The following is a 27,295-nucleotide window of genomic DNA, read 5'->3' as shown; positions in this document are numbered from 1 at the left end:
GCGGCTGAAACAGCGCAGCTCAGCCAATGCAAAGCCACAACAAAACAGTCATTGAACCACGCACAGATCGTTGGAAACGAACACAAGCAACGGCCGCGAGGTTGTGACACACAAACATACATGTTACTAAAACAATTATCATACTAATAGGGTGCCGGGTGGGGGGAGAACACAATGGAGACAGTGCTTCTTTCACCTGACAAATATCACTATGTGATCATTTCTTGTTTATTCAGAACAATGTAATGATGAACATGTAGTGTCCTTCAAATTGTATTAAGCAAACAGGCAGTGCATGTTAATTATCTCAACATTTATGCCATAGTACTTCAAACCACACTTTATACCCAACTAGAGGGCCTACCTAATTTTTAAGTGGTGCAACCACTTCATTATGGAGCTATGTGTGTCTGTCCCTGGCTGGGTCTGTCCTGAGCACAAAAATAACGTTTGGTTTGTTTTCAAGTGTCACTTGCGCAGCCTAACACACACACACACACACACACACACACACTGGATATATGATGATTTCGGGTGCGACAGTACAGTACAGTAGAGGGACCCCCAGGGGACCCCCACACGGTAACTGTCATTTCTCAACCGTTTCGGATGTGGGGTGGGCAGTGCACCCTGGGCACGTTCCTGTGTGTCCAGGGGACCCCGCGGGGACCGCTACACGGAGTTGCACCACTTACTTCACAGGGGGGTGATTTTTTAAACTGAAGTGGCCTCTCAACTCTTCTAAATTTCAAAATTGTACTTTCCTATTTTTCCAATGGCCTCAAAGAACACTTTTTCTCACCCTGACAAGCACTTGTATTTATGACTTACAGAAGTCACAGAGTTAGTTTGACTCTGTTCAGCGTTGTGAGAGTTGCGAGGTGTTATGAGCATGTACTGTAGATTTTCACAATTTTGCCTCTTTCTGCCGTGTTACTTTTGACACAGAAATTGTTGTCTAATTTTAGGTACTAAACAAGGTCTTAAGAGAAATGTGCAGATACATTGTATACACCTATACTGTATGTTGGTTTGTTTACTGTGTTGAGTGAGAAAACAATGTTGCACATTAAGCAAATCATCTGTGGAGTTTTTTTTACCAAGCAGTTTTAAATGCCTTTCCCTCCCCCAACGCCAACTCCAAGCTGAATATGTATTCACATTGGAGTGTGAAATGAAAGAGGTGAATGAGGAATGCAGCAGCAATAGGATATGAGGCCACTATTTTCTGCATGCTCTGACCCCCAGATCATTATATGTACCCTGAGGGTACAGATACTGTGAGTGCCTACGGTGTAGGCACTAAGCTTCTCGCAAGGTTTCAGCAAGACTTCATTTCCAATATATCGCTATCGTTTGGGAAACGTTGCTTACTTAGGTTTATGTGCCCTGAGGAATCCTGTCACCTGCTGCAAAGCAAAGCCACATACATCTTGCATATGAGTCTTATGAGATAGGATATGGTAGATTTTAAAACAACAAGCCCTCCCACTTGCCACAGCATCTCACACAGCTGGCTCACCATGACAATAAAGAATCTTGAGTCAAACCTCGAAAGAAGTCTCTGAGTCGGTGGGCAGTAACACCCTGTCTGTGATATTTTTAGTCAACTGTCACTCCTGCACTCTTTAGCTTTACTGCTATTAGACAGCTCCTTCAAAGAAGTGAAATAAGCCTAGTGTGCGATCCAAAGACAATGGGGGATTCTGCAGTCGGTTCCATCATGCACTCTTTCTGGCAAGATGCAAAATTGAGTGTTCAGGGGAAGTTGCTCAGTGACATTTCAATAAATAAACAAAGTTGAACGTAAAGATAGGAGGACTAGAATGTGGGGGGGATAACACAGCTTAGTCAAGACAACTTGCTTCTATTGAAACACACACAAGTACGCTAAGCCAAGACAAGAATCAGTACTGTATACTGACCTGGTATTTATTGTTATGAGTACATGTCTCTGTGGCGCGGGTCTGTTATCTATTGTATAAAAATGGTCCGATCCCTGCTGTTCAACAGAACTCCTTGAACACCCATCTGTATATCTGTATCTAAATACAACTAGTTGCTCATGACATCAGGGATGCTGCGCTAGAGCCAGAAGACTGGATATAGCGGCAGTGGCATTCTCTCAGAGATGTCTCCGAGCCCCAGGAGCTAGAAGGGATTATGTAAGTCATTCGGTATACTAGGTCACCCAGTGGTTTTGATATGCAGAGCTACTGTATTAGAGCTAGGCTACTTTTGTTCCAGGCATTTTCAGTCTCACTGGTTAAAGCTCCATTCAGATGCTTCATTAATAGGTAAAAGTACCTGTATTAGCATAATGTGACTATGGTTATGGTATATATATCCTACCCTTAGGGTTCGGCAATTTGAAAATATTCACATTGACACATTCCTATGGGTTTTTGAATCCCATCATTTAGGAGCAGCAGTGGTTGTTAAGGTTCCACATGGTTGGTGTCAATTTGTCTTTGACACTGAACACCTACTGTAGCTGCTCCCAATGAGCTAGCCATGGTTCACATGACGCTCGTACTTCACGAACGTCATGGCACAACTGGAGCCCTGTTTTACACGATCACTACATTTACAGGGCAAACGTGTATATAAACATTCACATTTAAAATATAAAGTACTCACCACGTGGGCCACGGGTGTTAGAAATTTACTGGTACAGCGATTAGCATTGTTGCATTCCACGTTGTTCAATAAAAAGGCTTTTTTTTTTGCCATAGGCTTTCAACTACATGCCCCTATCGGTCGGGAGGAGTGTGGCACTCTGAAACACTGGGTATGTTCGATATAGGCACGCTGACCACACTGCCAATACAAACTAATAGGCGAGTGCGCTCCCGGTGTGCAACTGTGAGTTTCCGAACACACACCTGACACCGTTTGAGAAAAATAGCTGAGGCCCACGTGGTGAGTACTTTATATTTGAAATCTGAATGTTTATGTACACGTTTTTACTGTAAATGTAGTGATCGAGTAAAACTGGCTTCAGTTGCGTCATGACTGATTATGCATGTTTCAGGGCTACCAATGAGCAGGCCTTGAATGGTTGCTTCCGCCATTGAATTTAACTGGGTGAAGGTAATGCACACTGTGCAAGTGTTTTGGACAAAAACACTATAGAAATGGAGACCATTTACCATTTCGTTTTTCTAATGGTAAATTGGAGGCCGCCTTGAATTGGTTTTCTGACCACAGAGCACTCACACCCACTGAATATCTGACTAATGCTGCTTATTAAAGCCCAAGTGAGGGGGCTTCATCTCTTCAATGAGTGTCCTCAACTAACCTTTCACAGAGAGCACAAGTTTTCTTCCAATTTAAAAAGAAAATGTCAGGGTGCAGGTTTGGTCTGGAATAGAATACATTATTTGCAAGCGATAGAGAGCTTGGACAAACAAGATAACTGTATAAATATCCAATGGCCTTGGGGTTTAGTGGTTTACTTTGCACAGACTTGGAATGCCTCCGAGCTCTGTTATGGGGCAGCTACAGTAGGGAAAGGTAGGCTGTTTGGCTGCAATACCAGATGGACCCATTGTTTCAGTGGCAGTGTCAAATTACTGTGTCCAAACCACAGAGCCCGAGACTGGCAACACATGATCACACACACCCCTGTGTTGAAATATCAAGATATATATCCTCATGAAGGTAAAACATACACATGGTTTACCTTCAGAATGTCAGTTGAAATAGTAGGCACAACTTCCCCATTTGTTATATCATAAGCCACTCCCACATCACAAGGCCAGCCAATAAGAATTTGTCCATAAGAATGCTGTACAGTAATCGGACAATTGAATGCACCTGCTGCTAGTGCTACTGTACTGAGATGTGTTGCTTTCTATCCTCACGCCATCATAGATCGTCACACACCTACTGGAGACGGATGGGAATGGGATACATAGTGATCAGGGAATATATATATTCAGATATTAAGCCTTGTGTGGAAAATACTGACAACAATGTCTCTGTCTCCATCATCACCACCACTCCCTTCTTCCTATATACGGACACGGCTTCATTTCCACCAGGAAACTACGCAAACACCGGCGCACGCCATGCGTTTACGTAGATAACATCATAGGCTGTGATTGAATTAACTGTGTATCGTCTATTCTATAAGTGGTCGGTTTGCGTGTCATTCACAGGACGTGTGTAGTGTGAATTGGAACGTATATAACGTAACTTTTCCCACCCTCTCTAACAAAACCTTGTTACAGTTTCGAAGCAGCAATTGCTACAACAATGTAGCTGCAAACCACCCAACACCCCTTTTGCACCATTTCCGTACTCCACGCGATCATTTCACAATACACACTCACAGATTAAACAACGATTTCCCCTGCCAACACATGAAACAATGCACAGTGCCAATGTAGTCGTCTAGTCGACACAAATCTAAATATATTACTAAACAGTAAACACCAGGATGTTGATGCGACACTGACACACATACACATTAAGGGGTGAATCGGCGAGGGCTGTGTGTATATGACGTGTCCAAATCAATAATACTGCAAGAATAACAATAATAACATAACTTACCCAATGCCACCTCACAGGCTTTTCGCAATTGAGAATGATGAGCCTTTTTGACCTCCTTGTCGGCCAGGATCTTTTCCAAAGCTCGGGTGAGGAACATGTTTTTCGTCTTTTTGCCCTCATGCATGTCGCACCGAATCGGGCCGATCTGTACCTGTCCCAAGGACCGCGACCGTCTCCAAAAGGTACCGTATATTCCTTTGTAAATGTCACTCGCACTGTCCCTAACAGACGAACATAAATAAACACAGAAGGTGGGGTAAATCCCTCAGATTTCCATTAGCAACCTGCCTGCGCCATGTTGGAAGGAGAGGAAACGACGTCACGTACGTTAAGAACGAACGGCTGCAGTGAGGGAGAGAGAGAGAGAGAGAGAGAGAGAGAGAGAGAGAGAGAGAGAGAGAGAGAGAGAGAGAGAGAGAGAGAGAGAGAGAGAGAGAGAGAGAGAGATGGGGTGGGGGGTGGGAGGGGACGCTGTCATGATTGTAGTTCTATAGCGCAACGTAACCTTGTTCTTTGCTTATTTATACAGAGTATTTAGTTGGAACATTGCATGTGGTATCAACCAAAGCTTTAACCTTCATTTTTAAAGTTATCTGTGACTGTTCGAATATGATTAATTATTCAATGTTGCTGGGATAACACAAAGTAAAAACCTATAAGCCCTTAATTGTTTCCATTGTGATCCTGTGTATTCAATTAATTGAGGCATTTAAATACATAATGCAACAACAATACAATTTGATAAATTTTTTATACCGTAGATGGAGCGGCTTCAAATCAATCTTTCAACTCTCATTCTGCTTTTTGGACTGTGACAAGTTTGACAACAATGCTATGCTTACTCCCCATTCCCCCTGGCAGTATTACTCCCAAAGCTTATGATACAACAGTTTTGCTTTGGCTAATAAGATATGACCCTAGGCAGCAGCTTACAGTTAGGAAAGTCCCACAAATATTGGAACCAGAAAACCGTGCTATTTGACACATAATAGCTCATTTGACGTTTCCATGGCAAAAAAGTAGCAGCATATAAAAGTTCAAATGAAAGATATGAACGTTCTGAAAGATAGACTGTAGCTGCAAACATTCCTAGAGAGAGTGGGGGGAACTGCATATCTCAGAACTTTATAATTAGGAACAACAGTTCTAGAAGGTCATTATGACATGGTTCATAAAGTAGACTACCTCCCACTCAGTATCTTGAGACACACCAGTAGCAACATACACGGCCCAAGACCATTTGTTTCTTTCTCTTGTTTTTGTAATTCCATCCATCCATCCATCTTCAACCGCTTATCCGTAGTCGAGTCGCGGGAGCAATTCACAGCTCCACCAGAGAGATCCAGATTTCACTCTCCAGAGCAACATTAGTAACATCCTCCTGGGGGATCCTGAGGTTCCGAGGCCAGTGAGACAATGTAATCCCTCCATCTCATCCTTGGTCTGCCCGGGGGTCTCCTCCTTGTGGGATGCGCCGGTACAGCGACTGCAATACTGCACCTGCTGCTCGGATTCTCTGGCTGATCTTCTTCTCCGTCCTCCCCTCACTCGTGAACAAGGCCTGTTGTTTTTGTAATTGAGTGTACTATTTTTGTTTGTATTTAAAATGTATTTTCTTATTTTATTTTTTCCATTTTGTATTGGTGTCTCCGCTGATATTAATGTGACTTTAGCTACCGGTATTTGCTTTAATAATTGTGTTCCTTTTTCACCAAATACATGGCACAGCACATTTTAGCATAGTTATAGTATATAGCTTAAATCATTTTAACTTTCATAACTACAATGAAAGAATTGAAAACATCAATATGCTATACCTATAGCAACATGCTTCTATTGACATTTCATTTCAACCGTTATTTAGTTCTCGGAGAACACACTGAGGGCTGGGACCCTCTTTTTCAGTGGTGCCGTGATTACAACACATCAACAATGTACAGTGGGGGGGGGGGGGGGGACACAAAACATAACATAAAACAAGAAAACAACAAGAAAACAAAACATAGATAAATAGAGTAAAATATTACTGGTAATAATAATAATAAGGGAACATTGCATAGTGCTCAATTAAAACAGGTACAGTTGATATTTACCAGCGTTGATATGTCAAGATGAAAGCGATATACAGAAGGAAGAGAGCTGTATTTTAGTGAAGTCTGTAAGGTGTTCCAAGTGTGTGGGGCAGCGCACTTAAAGGCAGACTTTCCAGATGTAGTGGAGGCATGTATGGTCTCAAGCATCAAATATTCTTGAGAGCGTGTATGATAAGAAATGGTTTTCCATTTTAAAAGAGAATTTAAATAAGAAGGTAAGTTCCCAATTAGAGCCATAAAAACCAATGTTGGTCTCTCCTTGTCGCAACCAACCTTATTATATAGTATGCAATGATGAGTGTTATAGCTGTCGCCTGTTATAAATCTGAGGGCAGAATGATAAACTGGGTCCAAGATTTTAAGTGTGGTAGCTGATGCGTTTCTGCATATAATGTCCCCGTAGTCCAGAGCGGAGATGAAAAGTGCTTCAATTAGTCTCTTTCTGGTAGGCCAAGGAAAGCAGGATCTGTTTCGGTAAAGGCTGCCATTAGTGGGGAATCATTCAGAATAGTTGTCTCACTCAGACCCAGGGCAATGGTGCCCAAGGGATGCCCAAAGGAATCCACACAGAACATAATAAATCCTAAAAAAGGTCTGTTGATGTCAATGTTCTTTTCTGGGCCGCGGCAAAACCTTGCCTCCACTAGAGCATCAGTTTATTACTATGTATCCTTGTAAATCCTATCTATCTTTGCTCATCATGTCATGGTCACCTGCTGCAACCATGGCCTGTGTTCTGACGTCTTTATTCTGGCCAGCAGTGTCAGACACAGCCCCCCAGTGAGGAATGGAACTCAGGGACAATGGCCACAGAAAAGGACAACTTTAGGTTCATATTTTAGGTTGTTATTAGAGAAAGTAAAAGATGTGTGTAATTTTCTTTTTCATTTGCTGCTTTCTTTCGTTTTAGCGATTTTAGCTATTTTTGACAGGGGGAAAATGTTATAGCGATTATTCTTTTAAATAATTTACTATAGTCCTACTAGACCCCAGGAAATTACATCTGGTCACAAAAGATCACAGGAAGGGGGATACTATAGAGGGATGCCGTACAACTGTGTTGTATGGCTCAACAGGTCAGTTTGTCACCCCCTTCACATTCAGTGATCTTTTGTGGCCAGATGTAATTTCCTGGGATCTGGTAGGACTATAGTAAATAATAAAATAATAAATCGCTATAAAATGTTGTAAAAAAATACATATTTAGCCCCATACTCGAATGCCCCCACCCCCCTGTCAAAAACAGCTAAAATCCCTAAAATGAAAGAAAGCAGCAAATGAAAAAAAATATAACACTCATCTTAGGTGCATTGATGCCAGAAAGTCTTTGTAACTGCTGCTATCATTGTAAGAATGGTAAACCATATTGATCCTTTGTAGTCCGTTGACAGCACACAGCAGGTATAGTCCAAACCTGCAAAATATAATTTGACTCCACTAACATGACACCTGTCCAAAAAAAAGTCTCCCCCCCCCAGGCCAGGTCAGGTTATTGTGGCCTCCTGGTGGCGCTATAATAGGCCAATGTGAATAGGGTGCCATTTCTTCTTACGCCTTTGATGGCAATTGGATGATTTGAGTGATTTTGTTCCAAAAATGTGTTTTGCGAAAATCCACCTGTTGGTGGCGCTATAACAGGTCAATGTGAAAAGGGTGGGATTTATTCCTCAGCCTAGTAGGAAAGTGCGTGACACGGACACACGGACGGAGGGCAAAACATACTCTCTCCCCATGCCTTCGGCCTGGTGGAGACAATTATGTTTAGACTTCACTGACGACTGACACTGAACAAGTTCACAAGAAGAAACAAATTCCTGGTTTGAAAGGGAATCAATAAAAGAGGAAAATATCTCAGCATGTTTTGGAACTCTGCAGGGCAGAATCAATACAACAAAGCCATCCAATACCAAGTGAACAAACCCCAGGGGTGTCTCCGGGGGAATTTAAATGTGAAATGTTTTAATTAGGCCCCTTTTCAATTAAACATCCAACCTTTGAAAACAAATGTACCACTCCGAGTCCTATGTTCCGTCAGCCTTACGTTCCCTCAAAAGGTTTTATTTGTTACAAAGTATAAGCAGCAGAATGTACGGTAGATTTGAGATAAAATACTGGATAAGACTTAGGGTTAGGGTCTTGTCTTATTAGGAACAATAACTTATCTTTTAACAGAAGTTCCAAAAACGCGCAGGTATACATGAAGAAGATGCACCTATCCTATCAGCAATGTCAATCAAATGTGCAAAAGAAGGCATACATATTGCATATTGCTATTGCATATATACAGCAAGAATGAGAGACACTTGTCTGTACCATGGCATTTCGTAATTTTTTGTTCCTATGTTTTTGGTCCATGTTCTCATTTAGTGCTCTGGCAGCTACAGAGGGAAAAAAGTCTTTCTAAGTCTAGAGCCATGAGCTGTGAGGCCTCTCTAGCATGTCCCATTTCACAATGTGTACCAAGATCGATTTATTGTATACGATAAGTGAATGTCTCGAGGGCCTCTACCCAATTTTCTTTGGATTTTTTTTTATGTAAAATTAAAATTAAATTACATTATAATATTAATAGGAAATATTTAGTCTTTTCTTTTCTTGGCAACCAAGAGAGGGTTGGCCTCCTTTCATATAAGGAAGGGAGGCAAAACAACAACAATTCATTGTGGAAGGCCACGCTGCCACGGAGAGTTACTAACAACACTGTTTCTGGCCTGTGTAACTGTCAAATAAAATAAGAGTTTATTTTAAAATGGACCATTTGATCCAAGCTTTGAGCTAAAGGCTGTGATTTGCTTACAAAAGGCAATCATATATATCTGACATTTAGAAAAACACGCTTTTGCAGTTACGTGTTCAAATAAAGCATGGTGATAATAACTAAGTAATAATAAGTAAGTACTGCATACACACAATATAATAATTCTACTCAATTTACAATTTACAATTTAGGCATTTAGCAGACGCTCTTAATCCAGAGCGACTTACATTAAGCAAGAACAAAAAAGCATGGGAATACATCACATAAAAACATTTATCATGAAACATGCGTAAGCTAAGAAAGTAACAGTGGAATATCTATATAATGAAACTATACATATAAACTACTAGAATTTCGCGGCCGTTTTGCGGCCGCTCATCCCACAGTTACGTTGCCGCGCACTATGGGAAGAAGGAAATTGCGGGAGTTGACTCCACATGTAGTAACGGATGGGTTATTAGTTATTATTATGTGTCCTTATTAGTGTAGTGTAGTCAACACGTTATGGCTCATACACACTGCCCGGTATTTGCTCCGATTATGCTGTCTGGGAGCATTTTTGGCGCTGGCCGACAAAACCCCTGATCTGACGTTAAGCGGTGCCCAAAAGGTATCACGATCTACCAGTATAGATCACAAAGGCTTTGCAGGTAGACCACATGACATGGCCTTAAAAAAATATATAATTTTAATAAAAAATTTGCATCTGCCGCTTGAGATGACCTGAGATGACTTGATTGATTGACATCAAAAAGGGACTGTCAGCTCAAACACACAATGCAATACTTGTTGTTGCGTACAATCATCAGTAGCAAAGTCAAATACCAAAAATAAAAACCCTACCATTTCCATTTCCTCCCCTCTATTTCCCATTCCATGTGCGTCTTTCGATGTGCAGGGCGTTGCTGAAAATGAGCACCTGTGCTCAGCTACTATAGAAGTCAGCCTGGTACAGACGAACGGGACACCACTGTATGTAGCCTATGAAAGGCTATTTTCAGCAATGGGATGATAGTTTTATTTAGTGGGTATATGTTGTTGAGCTGGTCGTTTAGAAAGTAGCTCTCAAGTAAAAGAAAGTGTGGGCAGCCGTGGTATAGATGATTATATATATATATATTCATTCCGTCGGTAAATCCCTGTAGGCTACCCACATATTGGTAGCCTATATTAGCCCAATATTGGCGTTACGCATTTCACTGAAAAGGTGGGTTTTCAGACTACGCCGGAAGATTGGGAGTGATGCTGCAGTTCTGACTGCAATGGGAAGTGCATTCCACAGTTTTGGAGCCAGAAGGGAGAAGAGTTTGGGACGTGTGGAGTGTTGTCCCAGCGTTTTTAGTGAGGGTACTTCCAGCTTCCCTGCGTTGGCTGATCTGAGTGAGCGGGAGGGTTTGTAGGGTTCGATCATACTTGCAAGATATGGGGGAGCCATACCTTTGGTTGCTTTGAATGCCAGCATCAGAGTTTTGTATTCTGTGCGGGCAGCGACCGGGAGCCAGTGGAGGGAGCGGAGCAGGGGGGAGACATGTGAGAATTTTGGCTGGTTGAAGACCAAGCGAGCTGCGGCATTTTGGATCAGCTGGAGAGGCTTAAGTGCACATGCTGGTAGGCCAGTAAGGAGGGAGTTACAATAGTCAAGTCGAGTACTCAAGTTGCGAGATTGACATATTTATGCTCCTGACCCTTACCTCCATCCTTTCCACCATGTCTGCATTACTTATAGTTGACTCCAGGTATTGAAACTCCTTCACCACCTCTACTCTACATCCTCACTGTTCCATTGTCCTCCCTCTCGTAAACGCACACATATTCTCTCTTACTCTGGCGGATATAAATACATGAAAAGGTAGGATAAAAAGGTTTTACAAAACATTTATTAAAAATAATCTCTGGTATATATTGACAACATTTAACATGAAGTTCCCAAGTTATTAGTACATTCACAGCTGTACATTCTTACTTACATATGCCTCACACTTACAACCCTTTAAACAAAATGTGTGTTTGTAACTGTTCACCATCTCGTGGACAATAGGCTGAATGTAAGGCGTCAGTGCAAATTGTGTAATAAACGAAAATCACTGCTGTCTGCTGTCCATTGTGAACCGAAAGCTGAGCCCTCTCTGCTGCGGCTAACCTCTGTTAACCATTGTAGGTGGAGAGGGTCTGTCCCAGTGCCGGTCCAGTGTCTCTCTACTAGCTGGTCTCTCTCTACGGCCCGTCCATTTCACCATCTCTGATGTACCAGGGCGCAGCCACGGCTCCGTGGCAACTGTCTCCACGGAGACACGCCTTTCCAGGGCGGAAGGGATTGAGTGCAGAGATAAGATGTCCTCGTCGTCACCCAATGGCCCATCTGGACAATACAGATGTTCATGTGTCACTTGTGTATATGCAGTCACAGAAATCCAGAAATCAAATAATAATTATAGTAGCATTGCATAATATTGCTTTTTGTTTTTATAAAGAATTATACAAAAATAATAAGATTTTAAAAGACAATTGACTTGGTGTTATCAAGAAAAGCGAACCTGAATATGTCACAATGTGAAATGCTTTGTTCACTGAATTTAATGAAAGAAATTTCCAATTGGAGTTCCTGGTGGCTCACCCATTTAGTACACAATTACACATATACAGTATTCCTTGGGTGTGAGGACCCCGGTATGAATCCGACCCACATGTCTTGCATGTCTACTTTCTCTCTGCCCTTGGGTTTCTGTCTCCTCTACACTGTCACTGACCTTTCTTAAATAAAGCATCATATGCAAAAACTAAAGTCAACTTGAAGAATCCTGAAGTGTCCCGGAATGCAATGAAGGTAGAGCGCTCTATTCGCTATACTAATCTGTGAGATTCTATTGAACCATTTCCATTGCATAGTGTTTGTTTTGCTCATTTAGAGTTCAGGTTAATTTAATCCTAAACGCACAGAGCGTTTGCTCAGTATGTTTGCTCTGACCTGATCTGAAGTCATGGTTCTTGTCAAAAAGGTCCAGTCTCCTGATGCGGTGCTGGTTGTGGGCCCTGACTCTCTCCACATTCAGACTGCTCACTGACCCCAGGGACTGGGCATCTGGCTGGATCTCATACTCCCTCTCAGCAGGAGGTCTGATCACCTCCTGGAGACCATGATGGAGACAAAACAGTGATGCCATACAGTCCATGACAGTTGCATTATTATTATATTAGCCTTATATTAGTCTTAAATTACAAAACTGATGGACTTGTTGGACTGTTATTCCAAGACACTGGCCATACTACATCTTTGGTGTTGAAGTGATATAGTAAATAATATATATTTCCATACTTTAGGGTAGTCTGTCTTCTTGAGAGGTATGTGTCTCTCCCTGTCCTCTGCAGAGTGCTGAGGAGACCTCTGCTTACGGGCCGGATTTAAACGAGCATCATCTCTGAGGTAATCTGACAGAACACAATAAGATAAATCGTCATCATTACCAAAAATGTCGGTATCATGGTCAGTATCATATATCAGTATCATGTCGGTATCATGGTCAGTATCATGGTCAGTATTACAATCTTGGACCCGGAATAGAAACTGTCTGTTTCAATGTTAAAGTGTCTTTCCTCTATATCCATCTACTCAGCATAAACTGTTGATGGAATGAATGGAGCTGTAAAAGGGTACTTTCCCCAAGTAGCAGTGGTTTCCAACAGCTACTCAATATATGTACAAATTACGGTATTGACTTTGATATTCAGTATAATGCCAAGAAGAGCATGATACTCATATGTAGAACTAAAGAAGATCTGGAACTTAAGTTTCCTGCCTTTCATCTGTCTGGTCAAATTATGGGTGTGTCCAAAATTACAAAATATCTTGGGCATATCATAACAGATACCTTAGAGGATGACGAGGACATGTTTAGACAGAGGAGAATGCTTTATGTACAAGCCAACATGTTGGTCCGTAAATTTCACCATTGTACTACGGATGTTAAGGTAAACCTCTTTAGAGCTTATTGCACCCCTCTCTACACAGCTCCACTGTGGGTAAAGTACAAGAAGGAGAGCTTACGCAAACTGCAAGTAGCCTATAATGACTGTCTTCGTATACTGTTAAAAAAACCAAGGAGCACTAGAGCCAGTGGGCTTTTCTGTTCATTGGGACTCACTACTTTCATGGCTCTGTTGAAGAACTTGACATTTAAATTCATGAGCAGGCTGGATCGCTCACTGAATGGACTCATTGGTCAGTTGACAGACCCAGGCCGTAGTTCTGTAAGGTACACTTCTACCATCAGAGGACACTGGTATAAGAGCCTCGCCTAGAGTAGTAACCTCTTGGGCTGGGTAAATGTACTGTATTTTTTTTTTTTTTTTTTTTTTGTATTCTCCTATTTGTGATGTACTGTCTTACCCTGTGGGCCACGAGCCTGTAATAAAGTTTATATGAGCCTTGTTAGCGTAGAATGTATGTTAGACCACTGACCTCCTTCATCTGTCCTCATGTTCTTCATTCTTCTCTGCTGCCCACGGAGCAGAGCTTGTTGTTGAATATCCAGACTGCGCTCATCACTGGGGGGTTCGGGGTACACGTAACGCACCTCCTCACGAGACTCTGTGTCTGCTCGCGCGCATACATACACACACACACACACACACACACACACACACCCTGCTTCAGTGATTGTTTCCGATCATATGCTTGTATGTACATTAGAGGTGGTGAGATGGACACAATGGTAATGCATTTCCTCAGGCAGGGTCAGGTCAGCAGTTGGCCACTCAAATACAAAAAAAGAGAATGAAAGCTCCGCAGATCAGATCTTATGTGGAGACTGAAACAGAACAGTAAACGTATATGGCAGGATAGCGTCTGACTCTAATCGCTCCTATCCCGGCCTTTTCAGCATCCCATCTCCCATCCATGCCCAGCCTGAAACAACCGCTTGGCAGTGACTCAGCAACTCTGCAGCCTGACTGCGTTGCAGCCCTGATAAGGACTGAACGGACAGAATTGATCTGATGCAGTCTGAGGCTCCCGCACTTTAATGTTTGAAGATACTGCCCCATGTCTGGCTACAGCATATCTGTAGGGTTTAAGTGTTTAAAATCATGGTTGTTCTCTGTGCAAACACATCCCCTCCTGCCTTTGCATTATATTCTGCTATAACTGGCGCCCATTTTCATTGTTCCGAAACATTTTGCTAGTTTTGGAAGTTGCACGTTTCTCTCTCCAGCCTTGTATTAAGCCAGTCTGGGAAACGGTCCAATTCCATTTCCTTTGTTGCTGCCTTGTGCTGCTGTGTGTACAGGGCCAAACTGCCTGTCACTGATGGACGAGCTTTATGATGAGCCACCCATGACCTCATGAGATTAATGTCACTGTGTGACTGTGGAGAGACAGAGGCTGGAAGAGGGCCGTGGGGGGCAGTGACGGAAAAAGTACTCACATGTTTTACCCAAGTAAAAGTATCAATACTGCAATGTAGAAGTGCCCGGTTACAAGTCAAACTTATGTTTTGTAATAATAATCCAAATCTACAAAGTAGATTAAATAAAGTTTTTAAATAATTGTAGTCGAGTAAAAGTACAATATTTCCCCCTGAGATGTTGTGGAATAGAAGTAAAAGTACAGAAAATTGGGAAAGTAAAAGTAAAATAAAAGTACCTAAAAATTGTAGGCTACTTAAAGGGACAGGTGTGACTTGTAGTCCAGGAAGGAAGTGAGACATGGCGCCATGACTAAAATATCTAAAAACACATTAAAATAAGATCTGGTTGCAAAAGGGGTGAAGTGGCCCTTTAAGTAGGCTACAGTACTTGAGTAAATGTACATGGTTTCTTTACACCACTGGTGGGGGCTGGAGGGATGGGGTGTCTGGTGAGCATACTGTATGTGCCTTGTGAGTGAAGGCCCGCCCGAGTTAAAATCCAATCATGTTATGTCTCGAGTGCCCTAGGTTTCCTGTACGTGTCTCTACTGTCTACACGCTACTATCTAAAATAAACAAGACTGACAACAGCTTGGCTACCAATATAAAGAAAACAAGTGCATCTGTGTCTGATGGAAAAACAACATGCCTGTTCTGTAAGGTACACACAACCCCATTATTTGAGTTAAAGTATAGATACGTCTGGTCAAATATTACTCCACTAACAGATTTATACTTGATTTAAAGTACTGGAGCACTTGCTTAAAATAATACTAAATGGTTTCAAAAGTACAGTTTCTTCTTAATATTAACACTGCATTTATAAAACCCCATAACTCTCTGAAACCACTGAACCACTATGCTACAGTACAAACACAACATTTACATCTTATTTTGTCATCTGACACCCAAACCATACAGTGTTTATTTAATTGTATATCTACAATGGTGAATGGTATACAATATGTCTCCACAGTGAGGCTGGGAAATGTAAAAGCAGCCGCCTACTAGCCTACTGGTAGGCAGAATAACCCATTCTGAGTATAGACTATAGTATAGACTATAAAGTCCTATTAAAATCTTCAGCATTGAAATGCAATCTAATGAAGCCGAAGATCAATCCAGCTGTAAGCCGTTCACAGGCTAATGGGCGGTGTTTAACTTGAGCAACAGAATGTCACTATGTAGCAGGTATGTGTTTTTTTTTTAATACATCCACTGTTCTGCAGTTTGGCTATCTCAGCTGTCAGTACATAGTACATACTGTAGGTGGTACACCTCAATCCGCTCCTAGAGGCTCCGTGTGTTGGCTCCCATCATGCACAGATGATCAAAGCATGTTCTTAAGTACAGCACTCAAGAAAATTTACTTAATTATTGTCCTCCACTGTACGGAAGGAGGTGGTTCTATTTCATGATGTCATGCACATAGTGGCATATGGCATAGTCTCCTTTCTACAGACATACAAATACATAATACAGAGACAGCCACCGTTCTAGACTGACCTTCAGCATGCTGTAAAACAGCCTGAGGCTAATTCTATTCAGTTTATCAGCTCCATTTTGATGAACCTGAGGGGAGTCGATGAATTAATTACTTTGGGATGTTATTTCACCTAAGTCAGAAGCTCAGCAGTTGACCAGCAACATTGGATAACAGTTGTATTTCATTTATTTTCCTACATTTTTATCCCACGATTTTTGTAACCAATTATTTTCACCCAACTGTATTTCTGACTGTCTGAAAATTGAGTGAACGTGTAATTGTTCTGTAGCATATCATTCATCAGCTATTGATATAGCCAGAATGGGGCCCACAGTAAAAATACTGCTCAAATTCAATGCCACGGTACATTTCACAGGAACAAACATGTGACATTACCTCTGTATTTGAGCTGGTTGAACTCCCTGAGATTTTGTGTGTTGACATGCGCATGCCCAGAGTGAGCTCTCCTGGTTTCCCCCTGAGCAGCACGCATCCGCGCCAACTCAAACATGTCCACCTTTGGACGTCCTCTTCGCCTGGGAAAAAACAAAGAAAAAAAGAATATTTACAGGGCAGTGCACCTCAATACATGTATGTACTAGCATTCTATCAATTGAACATGATCTCATGTAAACATGCCGGATTCAGCAAGAAGCTCATTTCCATCATTATAATGCATGTATAATGTTTAATAACACTCGTTATAAATGTTTATAATTATGCATAACAAGATTATGAAGTATTATAACTTAAGTGCTGGTCATAAGCTCAGCGGAACAGCACAGTATACTACCAGGTAACACCTTACTTTATGTCTAATTAGGTTGTGTCTATAATGCATTATAATCACAATTATAATGCACTTATAAGGTTGTTAATAATTATGTATAACAACTTACAGCTATACTATAACTGACTACGTTAGGGTACACTTAGTTATAACTTATAATGGTTCCACTGAACTTATAATGCATGAGTGTTATAAATACACTTAATGCAAAGTGTCGATGTCTACGGTCCAGTGACATGGATGGTCTGATGAAAACGTGCTGAGTCGCGGTAGACCACCACACCCAGTGCTTGCTACAGCGTACACAATAAAATCCTCTGTGTTCATTTAACTCCAAGAGGGTTAAAATGTATCAAAACGCCATTTGGGATTTTATTGTATACATGACCCCTCAATGCTGTGCTTGCCTTGGGGAGCCTGGATGAGTTTCATTCAAGAAGGAATTAAGAATCTATTGATGGAGCTAGCGGTAAAATCACAGAAAAGCCACAACGCCAGGCATGTGGAGGTCAATCACATCCCTGTGGTCTTCTCAGTCAGACAGCGTGGAGGTTTTTGCCGAAGCAGTTTACTCTGAAACCACGGGGAAGCCCTGAGGCTGGCACCAGCTCAAAGGCTTTTCTTCGCTGACTTGTAGTCGACCTGTTTGTATGTACTGTACGCAGGCAGTGTTTTTGTTATGCGCATGTTTTTTTTTTTTTTTTAAAGATATTTTTTTTGCGGCTTACGCCTTTTATTGATTTTTTAAGGGACAGACAGTAGGCTGACAGGAAACGGGAGAGAGATGGGGGGATGACATGCGGTAAAGGCCGTGTCGGGTCCGGGAGTCGAACCCGCGGCACACCGCGACTGGATCACCAGTCCGGTGCCCAGACCGTTACGCTACGGCCTGGGCCGTTATGCGCATGGTTGACATCAGGAATCTCATAATTATATTCCATATAAGGTGACTGACTCTGCCATGAAGGTACAGTAGTGCACTAAACCCGAGTCCCTGAAGCAAGCAAGCCAGAGCAGATATTATGGGAAGATTAGCATATTCATTAGCTAAGGACAAGAGAAAAAAAACCTTTCAGACAGCACTAGCTAAATGTGTACTCCTATTCAATTAGACCAGAACCAGCTCTGTGCCTAATGAGCCGTATTCACTGAACGGAGACCAGCTAAGGCAGTGGTCATTGAAAATGTAAGTACATCTCTCGTTCTTTAAACAGGAAGCATATGATAAAAGTTTCTCACTCTTCTGGAAAAGTCACTTAAGGGGAGCAGTCAAAGTTGTGCTACCTGGTGGGAGGAGGTGTGTCCGTCTCCTCGCCATCTGTCTGCCCCAGCTGACCCTCCAGTCGCCTGTGCTCACCCCTCAGGTGCTTGCGTAAGGTCGACAACTCACAGAGTACCCCCCGCTGGTCCTCTGATGGAGGGAGGGGGGGGGGGGGGGTAGGAAGAAGGGAAGCGAAATGTTAGTCTAGTAGAGTGGATAAATAGTGGCTTCACCTTTTCTGTCCTTTCGACACTTATTGTCCTACTGTCTGAGAGCAACAGCTCTCCAATGTAGTTGGTTGAACAAGCACGCATGAAAACGTCCTTTTTCCACTGCAGTGTGCAAACTGTGCAATCACACTCGGAGACGGTCTCACCTCTGGCTCTGAGTTGGTTTCTCCTGGCAGGAACAGGTGGAGAGTATGTAGAGCGCTCCTGAGGCAAGGAGATTGATTATGAGGATTGTTAATTATAACTTATAACTTAAGGAAATGAGTACGGCATTTAAAAAATACAAATAAATGTAATAGTGTAGAATACAAGAATGAGAGTGAGCTCACACGCAAACTTTGAATTGAAATGTTTTTTGTTTCTGTGTTGCAGTAACTTACAGACATGGGCCTAGAGGACAGCTGGCTGATGGCAGAGGGGGGCCTGGGGGCCTGGTGCTTCTTCTGCAGGGCTGGGACAGGAGGAGAAGGCTCCCTCTGCAGCTGCATGGTAGGCAGAGTCATCTTGATCGTCAGAAACGTTGAAAAGGAAACAAAGAAACTGCCGGTAACGGGCTTAAGAATCACTCACATGCGCCTGCAGCCTCTCCCGTTTCTCCTCGTTCTCACGCTGCAGTCTCAGCACCTCCTCCCTCTGCTTCTCTTCCTCCTCCCTCGTCCTCTTCTCCTTCTCCTCCACCCGGTGCTCGTCGGCTTCACGCACCATTGTTTTGTTGGTCTGTTTTTGCTATGGAGAGAGAGAGAGGGAACCATCACTGCTGTGACAGACAAGCCAGCCACTCCCAGGGAGTTGTGCTGAGAGATGAAGTGAACTGAACCGTGAAGCCCTTTATCCTCGTTCCCTTCTAGAACTTGTGGAAATGCTGCCTCTTCCCTCCTCGTCTGATCTCCTCCTGACAAAATATCATACTCCTCTGGCGGCAGTCTGGATGGAGAAATTCCTCACCTCCATCTTCTTTTTCCTCTTCTCCTGCTCTGCCTCGTACTCCCGCAGCATGCGGGCTCTGTCCTCCGCCAGCCTCCTGTCCTCCCTCTCCTCTTCTGCCTGGAGGCGCTCCCTCTCCTCCACCTGCTGCTGCCTCTTATCTTCTATCTGACACACACAGGTGTGCGCACAAACACACACAAATACAATTAACCTGTGTTTTATTTGATCCCTCCTCCACTTGTCAAACCTGAGGTCAGTTCGTTCAGTTATCCACTTAAACCCTATACCAGGCTCTATAGTGGACATATAGTATATGTCCAGCTTTTAGTGTGTGTCCACAAACATTGCGTAACACAAACATTGATGAGAAGGTGAGAACGCGAATTGTGATTGGCCCGAATTAGATGATATATAATAATAATAATCTTTATTTGTATAGCACCTTTCATGACATGAAATGCAGCTCAAAGTGCTTTACAGAGCAATGGAGAAAAAAAAGCAGGGCATAAAACATTATAGCAGTAATGCAATACGATGATAAGAGCGCCCCTCACCTCTCACTTCCTTCTCAGCGGTTCCCATACCTTTTTGGCCCCGTTACCTACTGACCTAGCTGACGCACCCCTACATGGAAATATAAATGGTGCATTTATATAGCGCCTTTATCCAAGGCGCTTTACATAGATTGTGCAAATGTATGTCTAGAGACAAACATTTCCTATTTATCCACATATATGAACCTGAATATGGCATATATATGCAGCATAGGCTATATTCTGCATATACTTGCCATATATTGGCAAAATATGTTATATTTAAAATAAAACCATAGCACCACCATTAGCCTTTTCATGTCACGCACCCCCATAAAGGTGCTCGCGCACCACAAGGGGTGCACGCACCACCGTTTGGGAACCACTGTGAATCTACACTAACCTTTATTTTTTTTATTTTTTTTTAGATATTGTTTTGCGGCTTACGCAGGGACAGACAGTAGGCTGACAGGAAACGGGAGAGAGATGGGGGAAGACATGCAGTAAAGGCCGTGTCGGGCTCGGGAGTCGAACCCGCGGCACACTGCGACTGGATTACCAGTCGGGTGCCCAGACGGTTAGGCCACCGCCTGGGCCACTAACCTTTATTTAACCAGTAAAAACACATTGAGACTGATCCCTGAATGTTCGTCCCAGAATAGGGATGCAAGGATTGCAAGGGTTCAATTTCTTATCTCTACCTGCTGCTTCAGGAAGTCCTTGTAAGTGTCCTGCTCGTGGAGCTGCTGTGGAGTGGGCTGAGCAGACGTGAACACGTTACCGCGGGCAAACTGAGACGGGCGGCCTGCAAAGATGAACAAAAGCACATTGAAACAGAAATTGAACCCCTGGCGATGAAGAGTAATGTACTGTACTATTGACCATACGCCATTAAATGGCGGCCATTTTGCTCTTACGTCATACCCTAGAAAATGGCCCTCATGTGAATATGTTCAGTGGATTTATGGCATAAACATACACAGTTACACACACAAACACATGCAGAGCTAAACACATATAAGCTTCACTGTCCACAACGTTATGGATGCCAAGAAGAAGAACAGTGACGACAACCTGATGTCTGATAGGAGGGAGCCCTGTCCTCAAGTCTAGGAGTGGGAGCGTTCCTCGCCGCCAGGCCGTCTGCCTCTCTCCTGTCCCGGGACTGAGGGTTCATGTACGCTGTCTCGTTGGTCCTGTGCATTTGTTTCAGGTCACCTGGGGCATGGAGACAATTTTGTATTTTTTTATTTTACTATAGCTTCAGAGAATCGTTTTGGTGAGGTCATTAGGTGAAGGAACCGTCATAAGAAAGTGAAGTATAAAATGTGGCATCAATGTATTTAGGAGAAGAGAACATTATAACAAACACACTGATGAGTTTCCCTCTGTTGTCCTTAATAGGAGCCCCGCATCCGCCTCTCCCCCAAGGGTCGTACGCCCTCATCTCGACCTCAATCTTGGCGTCAAAGCGCTCTCTCTCCTGTGTGTCTCTTCTTCTACGCTCCTCTCTGTCTTTGATCTGGGAAGAAAAGGAAGATAAGCGCCACGCTTCAGAACACTTAAAAACCAACTCGCCAACATGAAATTCATAGCTTTTAAGTAACTGGAGATTATGACAGCAACCCCCTCCTGCCTCCCCCTTCAGATCTACTAAATGCAAATTTTCCAGCCAATGCAGATGTGATTGCGTACCTGCTGTCTAAGTTCTTCTTGGTAAGTCTGAGCCTTCTCTCTGGTGTGCTTGGCTTTCTCCCCAGGCAGCACCCCATTAGACAGGGAAGATGCTTCATGTTGGACAGTTGCTCTAAAGACAGATAATGCAGCTGTAATGAGTCATGCGTGGTACATGTGTACAGCAGTGAGTGAACACAACATGCTAAATGTTTGGTCTGGCCGCCCCCTACTGGCCAAACTGGGGGGGGGGGGGGGGGGGGGGAAGTAGTCAGGCACTGTCTTTCTGTTTTAGTGTTTGGTTTCATAAGCGTTGCACATACAGTACAGTAACACAAAGTGCGTACATTTAACATTGTTATCTAAATTAATCCTATTAAGTTCAGGTAGGGAAACAGACCCGTGGCTGACGTCATTAGGTCCACGGGGTGGTGGCACTCCTCCAACATGCGTTCCACCTAATGGGAGATGAGTAGAAAATACAAAAACAAACCTTTAACCACTTAAAATGTAGCATCCCTATTCTGTGGCAAACATTCTGAGGAAATAGCAGATCTGTTGTGAGCTTGAGGAAAATAAAATAGTGAACAGAAATGCAAGCTAATGGTGGAAGCCAGATTCTTCAGCATCTGTATATCCACTTAAATCAGTGCTGTGGTCAAATGAGATTCATGAATGGCTGTGCCAAGCTCCTCTTGGCCATCAATCGGGATCAAGTGGCTTGATGATGAATGGTAATAGGTCTCTATATGGAAGGGTCTGATGGGGTTATTTAAAGCCCTTCCATCTGTACATTAAATTACCACACACTACAAAGTCAATATGAAAGCACTGAATCATCATACAAAGTATTTCCTAGGAAAGATCTAGTACGCTGTGTATACAATCCATAAATCAATCAATGACAGTATGACAAATCTGTCTCATTTAAAGTAAGACTTCATGTCATAGTCACATAGTTAGTATGGCCCATATCCTTCCATTCCCAGAGTTAGATTTTTTGGCTAAAACGGGACATGAATGACAAATAGTTAGCCAATCTTTAGCGAAGTTACGATGTGTGCAATTTATGTGTTTGGCCATAACAAATTACCAAGTGGTGCTCAGTGGTGAAGCCCCGGCCAATATACAGGCCGACTGCTTGTGCGCATGCAGGCCCGTGTCCTAGTGCTTCACAAGAACAATGTTAGGGTAACTAACCTTTTTCCCCCACATTTTCAACAACAACCAAACTTCCGTGCTCTTAGTTTCAGTGTTTCACTGCACCACTTTGATAGTAGTGTACTTTTAAGGGTCAGATATACCCGTACATACAGCCAGTAAAAAGAAAAGCATATACTGACTGTAGGGCATATATGGATCCAGTGGATTTCGTGCTCCATAGTAGTAATAGGCCTCATCATAAGGAGTGTGTGCATCTGTTAGAGTGGGGGGCCTGGGAGGAGGAATAGTGGCAAGTCTGAAAAACAAAAATACAAAACAATGCATTAACAAACTTTCTATAAAAGCAGACACCTATTCAGCCTAATTGATCATCAATAGCTTATCAAAAACTATAAAGGCTATGAATGGGGGAATTAAGTTACCTTGGTGCTACCATCTCTCCTAATGTGTTTGAGAGGCTCCTGTGGAAGTCTTCATTAAAAGAGGACAGTCCAGGGACCCCCAGTCCTACCCCCATCCCTAAACCTGCCGCTGTTCGTCCAGTGTTGTGACCGAGGGTTATGCTGTAGTCCAGGGCTGAAGAGGGAAATGTCACAGGAGGTTTGTCTGGGGGACCCGAGTTCACGGGTGGCTTCTCATCCTGGGTTCTTGCCGTGGTCCCCAAGGCATCCATGCCTACCCCTGGCTTATAGGGAACATCCCGCCTCCAGCTCGTATACTCACGATTGACTGCCCCAAACTGCTTTAGGCGGTCAGGCTAGATTAAATGACACAATATGCAGAAAAGAAAAGAACAATATGTTTTTTGATGAATACAAATTACTATGCGAGGTGCCATGCAAAAACAATTTGTGTAAAATGTAACAAGTGTTGATAGTGAGTGAAAAGAGAAATACAGCTATTGTCATAATTGGACAAAATGAATGAATGATACACAACTTTTGGATTTTTAGTTCTTTACCTTCTTCTCAGGGTCTACAGCCCCAGTGGCAGCAACTCTCAACTCAAGTTCCTTTTCCCTGGGAGGGGGAGCAAATCAAATAATATCTTCTTTAAAAACACTGTCTACTCCATCTGAAACTAAAGCACATCTAAAGTGTGTGTATATATATAAATTCGAGGAGGATAAATGGCTGATCAAATCAGTGCAGGCCAGGATAAATATTACGGTTGATTCAGGCTTCTCAGAATCCCCTCACGTCTTTTATCTCGTTGAACTGATGTCATCTTGTATATGCTGGTACTCACATCCTTTTGTTTCTTTGCCCTTCGGCTATTTGTTCCAGCAGCTCCTGCCTGTAGCGCTCCTTTCTCATCTGAGAGGCCGAATTCCTTTCCGTTGCCCCTGCATCATGACACAAAACCATTAAAAATACAGGTTCTAGCATATATGTTGCAGAGAAGGTATGAAGAGGATTCATCTGAACACTAATTTATGAGAGTAGGTCCTACCGATCAGGAGTCCGGTGCTGAACTCAGCTGTGTCCTTGTTGGCAGCAGACCTGGATCTCTCTGTGGTCCTCATGCTGTCTGGCATGTGTGGACTGTTACACACAAATAGACAGTCCAGAGTCTGAGTCAGTCCAATGCGCTTGGCAAATCAATGACAGCTTACAGCTAGCAGGTTATCAATCAGTTTCCCCTTGAGCCACACCCCCTTAAGCATTGTGCACCAGCGCTTCATATCACACACAGTCTGCCCCCCCAGAGCCTTCCACCCAGTGGCCTAGAAACATGGAGGAGAGCCTCCATCTCAAATCAATGCAGCTCAGCTCGTCTGATGGTACCGTGGTGAGTAATTGTCTACTTGGAGCTGGCCCAAGGCGTACACTCAATCAGATAGAACAGTCCTCCATATTAAAAGCTTACTGATGAGGCGGCTCAATTTGCAGGCAAACTAATTGCATAAATCGGAAACAAAGATACAATATAATCAGCTGAAAGGCACTAAATGCGTGACTACTATTAAAAGTAATTATGTTGTCTTATTATTTTCCCGTTTTTGGCTCCATTCAATCAATACTGCCTTGATCAATACAGAAGACTGATGTGTTTTCCCTGCTAAGGAATGCTAATCCCATTTGTTTAATAGCGGTTGACCAGTATAGTACATGGGGTTTGTTCTTGCTGACTGTGACTTCCTAATCCTGTCTTCGTTGTCCTCCTCATAAACACCAGGGACATCCACTTCCTTTGGAAGAACTCTAATGCAGAGAGATAAAACAAATTAAAAATGATGACCACATGTGATAATATGACCCATGCAGGAAGGGTGGCTGTTAAAAGCCTCTAGGATTACATCTCACCTGTCAGCTCTGTGCTGCTCGGTTCTCACTGTGTGTCCAGGCTCTCTGATGTTTCCATTTTGTGGTCTCTGGTGATTCAACTCTGGCTCCTCTTCCTCCTCATCTGTGTTCTGCCCTGCCTCTGAGCTATAGTCCACCCTGAGCCCTCTGAGCCTCCTTGGCTTGCCCTCCCAGACCTCCCGGGGGTTGTTCAGCCTGTGAATTTGCCACTGCCTTCGCCTCTGAGGGTTCTGTGTTCCCGTTCCAGTCCCTGCTGCCTTGGTCTGAGTGATTGCATCCCTTGTAAATGGGTGCTGCTCCTCATGTGTTGGCAGTAGTATGCTTGGCTGAACCTCAGTAATCGGTAGCACAGGAATTGCAGAAGAAGAGCTTGGAGCATCCAACACCTGAACCTGATGAGATAGGAATGTGCAATGTGCAATGGTGGAGCATATTGAATATGGAACACTTATGAAAAACAGGAAGTATTTTTATTTTTTACCTGATAGACAACAGGAGATGTTTGTCTTAAACGTCTCGGTCCAGCTTGTCTGTTGAGGAAGAGGTTGTATTCCTTATGTCTCTCGTCTCTCAGTTGCTCCTAGTGACAGAACACAAATTCAAAACTGTTTGTCTCTGCGGTTTCTCGTGATTCAGTGTATGACTCAAGCGCACACAGTATATACAGTACATTGTACTACATTCACAATATTGAGTGTTTGAAAGTGACGCATATCTTTCTTTCTCCACTGAATAGGCCTACTTTAGCAGCAGAAACATAAGTAGAAACCAATCCAAAAAGAGAAAACCTTATTCCATAGTCATATTATGTTAGATCCATTCGTGACTCCATCAAGCCAATGATATTAGCTTACAATTGAACAACATTTGGTCAGCTACGCCATGACAAGAGTTGAGACACTAGCCTGTCTTTCTTTAGCAGATGTAAACTAAAGCAGTTGCTATGTGACACAAGGAAATGCAATCAACCTTTTACATCAGCTCAAGCTGATGAGGTACGACACTAAAGGGTGGAACACTCATGGCCATGGAAACTGGCCATAAATCTTAAAAGGGATTAAGATAAGACACAAGACAAAATAAAAATGCCTCACTCACTCACTCACTCACTCACACACACACACACACACACACACACACACACACACACACACACACACACACACACACACACACACACACACACACACACACACACACACACACACACACACACACACACACACACACACACACACACACACACACACACACACACACACACACACACACACACACACACACACACACACACACACACACAATAGGTAGGTAGGGAGAGACTCCGAGGCTGTGGGCCAGGCTCTCCACCTTTTAGAACGTCTTTCTGGAAGAGATAAAATAGGTAACATAGGCATGGATGTGTGATTACTTGTGATCACTAATTACTTGCGCAAGCAGAGCGCACAAGTAAGGTGGTTTATCCGGCGCTTTGATGTGTATGCCGTCGTGGTACATATACTGATTTTGAGAGTGACGTAATAAAGATATGTATCAATGCCGGGGTATAACTGGCTCTCGATGGTGACGTATTCAATAAATCAATAATGAAGTAAAAGTGTACATGATCAAATTCTTCTTTTTTTGTTTTTGTTTTTTATTCCACAATTTTGCAGTGACACATTACATAAATGCATGTTATACATAATGTACATAGTACATACATATACATATCATTACTGGTGGCTACAATTATTCATGTTAGTAAAAGTGCTTTCTTGTGGATTTAGTATAAAGAAGGGTTACAAAACTTTGTTTGTGCCAACTGCTGTGGACATTTTAAATAAGAAAATGTTTAAATAGTTCACCTAATCCCCACTGTTCATGTTCACTGTTTATGTGAATGCATTTTATATAGTATTTTAATGCATCTGTGTATTTTATGTAATGTTTTATTGTTGTCTGTGTACCAAAGACAAATTTTCATTTTATGTAAATGTGATGGACAATTAAGTTTTCTTTATTTTTATCTTTATCTTATCAAATTTTTAAACCTCCCCTCCAATTTTCCCACTACACCCATTTTGAAGGGCTGGAATGGCTTAGGGTTCGTACAGCATCTTGCAATGGGT

The 27,295-nt window shown here is 42.7% G+C and overlaps 2 protein-coding genes across 3 annotated transcripts in view; both read right to left on the bottom strand.

Moving 5' to 3' along the window:
• arfgef1 (ADP-ribosylation factor guanine nucleotide-exchange factor 1 (brefeldin A-inhibited)) overlaps positions 1–4,863 on the bottom strand; it is a 65,558-nt gene extending 60,695 nt beyond the window's left edge. For both annotated transcript variants that reach the window (XM_083778679.1, XM_083778680.1), the window contains exon 1: positions 4,561–4,863. In XM_083778679.1, the coding sequence (XP_083634805.1) occupies positions 4,561–4,684 (124 nt within the window). In that variant the 5' untranslated portion in view covers positions 4,685–4,863. The remainder of the gene's footprint in view (positions 1–4,560) is intronic.
• A 6,591-nt stretch (positions 4,864–11,454) lies between these two features.
• cspp1a (centrosome and spindle pole associated protein 1a) lies at positions 11,455–26,681 on the bottom strand (the record flags this gene model as incomplete). The annotated part of the gene is made up of 24 exons (XM_083777788.1): positions 11,455–11,770; positions 12,377–12,536; positions 12,725–12,837; positions 13,868–14,002; positions 16,696–16,835; positions 18,374–18,500; positions 18,727–18,784; positions 18,961–19,062; positions 19,151–19,306; positions 19,526–19,672; positions 20,742–20,845; positions 21,115–21,258; positions 21,415–21,562; positions 21,736–21,866; positions 22,062–22,172; positions 23,058–23,173; positions 23,301–23,635; positions 23,840–23,897; positions 24,127–24,223; positions 24,331–24,422; positions 25,011–25,082; positions 25,185–25,576; positions 25,666–25,764; positions 26,613–26,681. The coding sequence occupies 24 exons, from the start codon at positions 26,679–26,681 to the stop codon at positions 11,547–11,549; spliced, it is 3,330 nt and encodes a 1,109-aa protein (XP_083633914.1). The 3' UTR covers positions 11,455–11,546.
• Between the last annotated feature and the right edge of the window lie 614 nt (positions 26,682–27,295).

Source organism: Protomyctophum parallelum (assembly GCF_964188405.1).
Source record: "Protomyctophum parallelum genome assembly, chromosome: 12".
NCBI classification, from domain to species: Eukaryota; Metazoa; Chordata; class Actinopteri; order Myctophiformes; family Myctophidae; genus Protomyctophum; species Protomyctophum parallelum.
Note: the sequence above shows the minus strand (reverse complement) of the source record. Positions and strands in the feature narration are given on the sequence as shown.